The sequence below is a fragment of the Gavialis gangeticus genome, unplaced genomic scaffold (genome assembly GCF_001723915.1).
Source record: "Gavialis gangeticus isolate Ggan-Ray unplaced genomic scaffold, GavGan_comp1, whole genome shotgun sequence".
Taxonomy (NCBI): Eukaryota; Metazoa; Chordata; order Crocodylia; family Gavialidae; genus Gavialis; species Gavialis gangeticus.
The window spans coordinates 142,055,255-142,062,371 of NW_017729032.1; the positions used below are offsets into that span (position 1 = coordinate 142,055,255).

The 7,117-nt window shown below is 43.1% G+C and overlaps 1 protein-coding gene across 4 annotated transcripts in view; it reads left to right on the forward strand.

The window, feature by feature from the left end:
- TFDP1 (transcription factor Dp-1) overlaps nt 1–7,117 on the forward strand; it is a 130,269-nt gene that overhangs the window by 42,914 nt on the left and 80,238 nt on the right. For all 4 annotated transcript variants that reach the window (XM_019524061.1, XM_019524063.1, XM_019524060.1 and 1 more), the window contains one exon: nt 2,303–2,369. In XM_019524061.1, the coding sequence (XP_019379606.1) occupies nt 2,303–2,369 (67 nt within the window). The remainder of the gene's footprint in view (nt 1–2,302; nt 2,370–7,117) is intronic.

Consider the following 7,117-nt stretch of genomic DNA (forward strand, 5'->3'; position numbering starts at 1 on the left):
ACTATGGACTAGTTTATCGGTGCACCTCTAATTACTAACCCTTTCTAACTTTTATTGGTTAATCCTCCTGCCCACTTCGGATGGTATTTATGAGACGCAAAATAACTAGAAGATTAAACCTGCTAGTAAGGTGCTGATGTTAAAGATAGTGGAACCTTGCCTGTGTAAAGGAAATGCCCAGAGAGAATTTGACCTTGACCCTGAAGTTGGGAAAGGAAAGAGTGGTTTTCTTGAATCCTGCTAGCACTAGCAGGTCTGTTCTGTGTTTTTTTTTTCATTTTTGGTTTGTTTGTTTTTTGTATTGGCAGGGCTAGTGAGTATTCAATATATTTTGATACCATTTGGTCACTTGAAAAGTGTAGTATACTTTTTCTTTCTGTACTTCTCTCCACTCTGCAAGAGTAAATATAATAATCTTCTTTTTTCTACTAACCTGCTTTCTTACTGCTGAAGAAAGGGATCCCCTTTACTCAGCAGTTAGGTTGGGTGTTTATATATACATATGTATATATAAAAGAATGTGATAATTCCAAATGGATCAAAGGGTGGTCCAGTATTGAAGGGCATAATATGACCTGAGAAGTCCTGGTTTAAACTCCCTGCTGCGCTGGAGACTGTCATCTTTCACGATTACTTTGTCCCTCTGTGCCTCATTTTATAGTTCTTTCTACTTCTCATAGGGGTTGTGATAAATGAGTTGTGCAGATAAATGGCTCTGAGAATAGAGGGATAGAATGGTGAATGTAAAGAAATCCCTTTAATGAAGAAGAAAACAGTCAAAAATGTAGCAGGAAAGTCTCTTAAGCCTATTTAAGGTGTTTATATTAATCACTAGCCAATTGCCTGTCAAGAATGACAGGAGGGGAAGGGGGCTGGGATGGAGTGCTGCCACATAGTACCCTATGCTGCCACTGTTCTGCCTCTTGCAGGGAGCAGGGTGGGGGAGCCGAGGAGCAGCACTGCTGGCCCCAGCTCCCCCACCCCCTGTCTGGTCTTTGGCATGGCTTCAGAATCATGGTGGCGCTCCCCAACACTTGGAGCACTCCGACTGTTTCTGTCAGCCAGTCAGAGTGTGAGTAAAGCAGGGGTGGGCAAAATGTGGCTCGGATGTGGCCTGGCAGGCCATCTATCCGGCCTGTGAGGCCCCTAAAAAATTTTAGAAAATTAATATTTATCTGCCCTGGGATGCCTGTCATGCGGCTCTCGATGGCTTGCCAAAACTCAGTAGGCGGCCCTCTGCCCAAAATAATTGCCCACCCCTGGAATAAAGCATTATAGACAGACAGACAAGCTTAGGCTTTTTACAATATTAGAATATTACTTTTGACACTCCAACAGTTTGTGCCACTAATTTGAATAATTAAAAATTCATATGCATTTGCCTTGTTCCTAGAACTGCCATTTTAAATACAGATATTTTAATGTGCAAAATAAAACCCAATCTGTGTTCTTAAAATAAATCTAAATCACTTAAATACTTGAATAAAGACGCTACTGATAAAAACAAAATTTTAATTCCTCATGACCCACTAATCAAAATCCAGAATTGGGGTTTACTTTCATATCATACTGCTCTTATCTACGTTTCTTGCTTATAATTGAATATGAATTAGCAGGAATTCTGCACTAAAAATTTGATATACTATTATTTGGTTCTTTCAGCTGTCTAATAGAAAAGTTAATATTTTTACATTTTTAATTTATTTTTTTAATTCAGTTTATGTAAATGAGATTACATTTACCAATGAACAAAAAATCCCCATGTTGAATGGGGAGCAGGGGACATGTTGTCTTGTAATCGAGTAAATAGGTTACTTCCAGTTCATATTCCAGTAGATCTGGTGAAATTGTTGGCTTTAGTAATGGTTCTGGTTACTTGAAAGTGATTGAGTTTGAGTCCCTACCTTAGAAAAACCTTTTTAGAAAGAAGCTTTGGGTAATTTGCAAGTTTTTTTTTTTTGCTTTTTTTTTAATTGTAAATTCTTTACCCTTGGAATACGATTTAAAATGTACATCCAGTTTGTATGCAGGGTTTGTAGCACCATATGCAAAATCAGTGATATCACCCATATAATTAGCATGCTTCTTTGTTTTTTGGATATTTTGAATAACTGATCTTTTTCTAAACTTTTATTTTTGTGCTTTTCAAACCTTACTAATTTTGTGATACTTTGGTTATTTAGTTCCAGTTTTATGTTGTAGTTTTCTGGGGTAATTTGTTCTAACTTTTAATAAACACAAAAGAAGTTATAGCTGTCTGTAGGTATTGTACATGTAAATTGGACTTATTTTCTTTTTATAGGCTGGACTCATTGAAGCCAATGGAGAACTTAAGGTGTTTATAGACCAAAATCTTAGTCCTGGAAAAGGTAAGAACATATTTTCAGAAAAAATTCCTCCATTTTTTGGCCATAGTTATATCTAAGTGTATTACTGGCAATAATGGGCTTGGCAACTGTCTTTATAGTATGGCTTTTATTAGGCTTTTCTTAATCTCACTGTTAAATTTTAAAAGACTAACTTTGCAAATTTATTGTGGATTCCAATTTGTGTAATGTTTAATAGTAGCTTTTGCATTTCCTGGTCAGTTATGAGTGTAGCTGTACCACTGTACAGGCAAAGATGATCGATACTGTTTGCATCAGTGTATCTTAACAGCTGGGGAAAGTGTTTAAGGGCAAATAATCATATAAAGTGTCTTTGCCTATCTAAAGGAGGCTTGCACCGGTATGACTACAACAGTGATTGGTCATCAGTTACCCTGAGGATTTGTCCTAGTTTGTCAAAGCCTGAGATAATGTTCTTAATAGAAATTTCTAGACTTTGTTAGGTAATTGACTACCCTGTTTTATTTCTGTGATGCAAACGTGTCTGCCTCATGGCCTATAAAAGAGAATTCTATTTCAGCTTGATTATATGGTTAAAATCCAAGAAAATATATCAGTTTTGGAGTTGCATTGAACATTTGACCTAGGAAAGGCAAGAGAAGCTAGGAAAGAAACATGAGAACCTGAGATTGGAAGGAATCTTGAGTCACTGACTCCACTCCCCTGCTACTGCATTAACCACAATGTATGATCCCGCTTACAAACTCTGTCTTAAAACTGGTTAAATCATTTGCCCCCACTGCTTCAATTGGAAGGTTTTAGGAACTGCACTTCTCTGAGCTTTCTTTTTTCCAGCCTAAATTTATTCACATCCAATTTACACCCGTTTGTTCTTGTACTATTTTACCTCCTGATGTTCATCTCCTGATCTCTCTATTTAAAGAGAAATTACAGCAAAACAAAGGCTGAGGGGAGCGAGGCTAAACAAGTTTCCTCTTGTTCAGAGAGGCTCTCCATTTCCCTGATCTATCCTCATGACTCTGCACCTGTTCCAGTTTGACCTCATCATCTTTCTTAAACATCAGTGACCAGACTGGTACAAAACATTCCAGATGAGGTCTTATCAGTAACTTGTATAATGTCATCAATACTTCCCAAGTTCTGCTGGAAATACCTTGCCTGGAAAATCTTGTGGTGGCTCATAGTTATCCTGTGATCATTTCATATACCCAAGATTTTCTCCTCTTTAGTGACTTCCAACTGATGAGTTCTATGTTGTAGCAGAGACTATAAGTGTCCTACTTTGTGCTTTGTTGATTTTCAGCCCCTTTCTATTACTCTGGTGTTCAGGGCTATTCCATTCTTCTTAACTCTTCTGGTCTGCCTTTGTATTGATGAGCCTCTTAACTGTATTTCATCACCAAATTTCAGTGCCAAGGTGAAAGAACAGTCATTGAGGGAACTCCACATAGTTCCCTGTTTCAGCCCAAAACTTCATCATTTCTATTTGAGCCAGTTCCTCGCACCTTACAGTTCTTGTACTAATCCTTCTCTTTTTAATTAATTTGCCATATGATGCTGTATCAAGTGGTTTACTGAAGTAAGTCCATATCATATGCCTTTTTCTTTATTTTGACTCTTAGAGAATAAGAGAGCAAAAAGAGTGAGACCACAGTCTCATGAAGAGGGCAGGGAAGCCTATTGTTGAAGGCTTTATTTCCTGATCCCTCAGAACTGAAAGACAGATTTGACAAACTTAGTATGGCACATAGCTGCTGTAAAGGGAGGGAATCTCTGAGGGTGCCTATACATGAGCTGGGAGGCTATTCCAATGTGCTGTAATTACAGTGCACTGGAGCAGACTTGATTAATAGAGTCTGCTGGAGTGTGGTAGCCAGCATCTGTGTCTTGTGTATCGGCAACCCTGCAGTTCAAAATGGCAGTGGGGGCACTTTAAAGCTTGTTCAGGAAACTTTAGATAAGCACACCTGCTGCTATGTTGAAGCGTGGGATGCTGATACATGAGGCACTCCAGGCTGTTTAATTAGAGCAGATTTTGGAGCTGCTCTAATTAAAGCATCCACCCCCAACTCCTAGGGCATTTTTACACATGCTCCGAGAAATTACAAGTCCATGAGGGTGAGAGTTTGGTTAACAAACTATTGTTTTCTCAGCCCTGGACAGTGCCTAGGCTGGAAAAAATGTTGTAGTTCAGATGTGTAAGGTAAGGAGGAGTGTGGTGTCAACCTGAAAAAAATACAGGGTTTCCTTATATTGTGTTACTTTGACCCTAGATGTAACATAGACCATAGAGGTGCCTGTTAGATTAGGAGATTGTTTGGAGGAGTCTTAAGAGAACTGAGGTCTTGGGGTTAAAGAGCAGGATGGTAGAACTGTATAGGTTCCAGCTGGAGGAGCATCCTTACAAGCAGAACCTTGGGAGAACAAGTAAGACCCTGAGCCCATGTTTAAATGTGTTCTATGTTAAAACTTTTGTACTGAGGTTTGTTAAAATTTATATGGGAGAGAGAAGGTACAGGCTTTGTTTCTGTTCCTGGTTGAAAGGCAAACAACGTTTAATTTTCTGAACAAGTCAGAAGCAGACTGTGTAGCAACTTTTAAAGCCTTGAAAACTTTTCCACAGAGTTTGATACTGTTTCATGGCACAATTTTTTTTGACTTGAAATAAACTATAGTTTATCAGTTGCATGGATAATTCAGAGGTAACATTTTTGCCAGAATCTAACTGCTAAGCTAGGTTTTGTAGTAAACTTGGGTACAATTTAATTATTATATTCTGTAGGGAAACATGGCTTGATTGGATTTGGTGTTTTCTAGTATTTTCTACAGCCTTATATTTTCAGACTCCATTGCTGTAGCGATCAGATAGTTTAATGTGCAATTTTGACTTTCGTTTATGATCTTAAACGTACATTAAACTATATGTAATTATCTTTAAAAAAAGAAAATTGAAAAGTAATCAAACCTATCAAACGTTCTCTTAGGATTTCTTGGAGCATAAGGTATAAAACTGCCAAAATGGATTTTTGGTACAGTTTATGGCAAAGGTGTCAAATGTATATCCCATAGGCCAGGTCTGAGCATTCAAGACATGCAGTCCTGTCAGCTGCAGTGGTCACCGCTGCATCACAATCTAGCCCATGAGGACCTCCAAGGTCCAGATCTGGTCCAGAGAGGGAGGAGGTGGGGGCGAGTTTGACACCCCTGGTTTATGGTTGTCAGGGCTGATGGTAGTCTTATGTAGAGTTTAGATCAGGAGTGGGCAAAGTACAGCCCATAGGCTGGATTCAGCCTGCCAATTGACTGGATCTGGCCGTGGCTGCCTTCGTACTGCTCCTCCTGGGGCCAAACACCAACCACTTCTGCTGAGGCTGCACACACTGTGCACCAGCCATCCCAGGCCCCAGTAGTGTTTACAGCTTCCCGCAGGGCTGTTCCCAGTGCCACCTTCCACCTGTGGGGCTGTTCCCTGGCCACTTTCCACCCATTCTACCTGTCCATAGGTGGCTGCTTATTGTGTAGGGTGGGCAGAGGAAGTGGAAGATAGAAGGGAGCTGGAGCCAGAGCCCCATGTCCTGGGGCAGGAGCTGCCGGGGGCTGCTCTGCTCCTTTTGCCTCCAGCTGTGGCTCCTTCTGCTCCTGTTGTGCAGCTGCAAGCAGGGGTGGGAGCTTCAGCCAGGCAGCTCCTGCCCCAGCACATGGTCCTCTGACTCCAGCTTCCATCTGTCTTCTACTTGCTCTACCCACCCAACACAATGAGCAGCCACCTATAGGTAGGTGGAGCAGGTGGCAGGTGGCGAGGAGGTGGAGCTGGAGCTGGGTGTACTGGGGCAGAAGCTGCTTGGCTGAAGCTTCTCTTGGTCTGCCCAGAGTGGTGCAGCAGAGGCAGGAGCTGGAAGACCTGCCACTATTGGAGGTGAGGGGAACAGAACAGCTGTACCGACCCAGTCCCCAGCCAGCATGTGCAGCTTCCGGCAGGGTTGTTTCTAGTGTGGCTGCCGCTGGCCAGGTGCTGCTTTGCTTCCCTTGTCCCCAGTGGTGGCTTCTCCTCCTGCCCCTGCTGTGCCACTCTGGGCAGGCAGGCCAGTGTGAAGCTTCAGTTGGGCAGCTCCTGCCCCAGTGTGTATGGCTTCAGCTCCAGCTCCTGGCTGCCTTCTACTCATTCTGTTCACCCACACGCAGATGGCTGCTCATCATGCTGAGTGGGCAGAGCAGGTGGGAGGAAGCTGGAGCCCTGTGAGCTGAGGCAGAGCCCCCTAACTGAAACTTCTTACCCCCTCACCTTCTGCTTTCCACTCAGTGATGCAGCAGGGGCAGGAGCAGGAGGAGGACCTGCAGCTGGAGGCAAGGGGAGCAGAGCAGCACCCAGCTGGCTGCAGCTGCACCAGGAACAGCCCTTCTGGAAGCTGTGCATGCTGGTTGGGCTGGGGCCAGGCTGGCTGTCACGGGTGGGAGTGCAGTGTGAGCTGCTCTGGGAGGCAGCTGGTGGGGCTCATCCTCATTTGGAGCACCATGGGGGCAGCCATGGACTGCACCATCCAGGCAAGCTCTACTGCAGGTGTCCCCTTATCTCTCTTCTTCTCCTCACTCCTGGTTGTCTCCTAGGACCTAGTGCCCAGGGCTGCCCCCTCCAACACACCCCATACACATTGCCTCTACCCCCCTCCACAGGGCAGGGGCATACAGGGAGTGGATAGCAGTTTGTCCTGCCCACTGGCCCCAATCTGTTACTGTTCATAGAATCATAGAAGTAGGGTCGGAAGGGACCT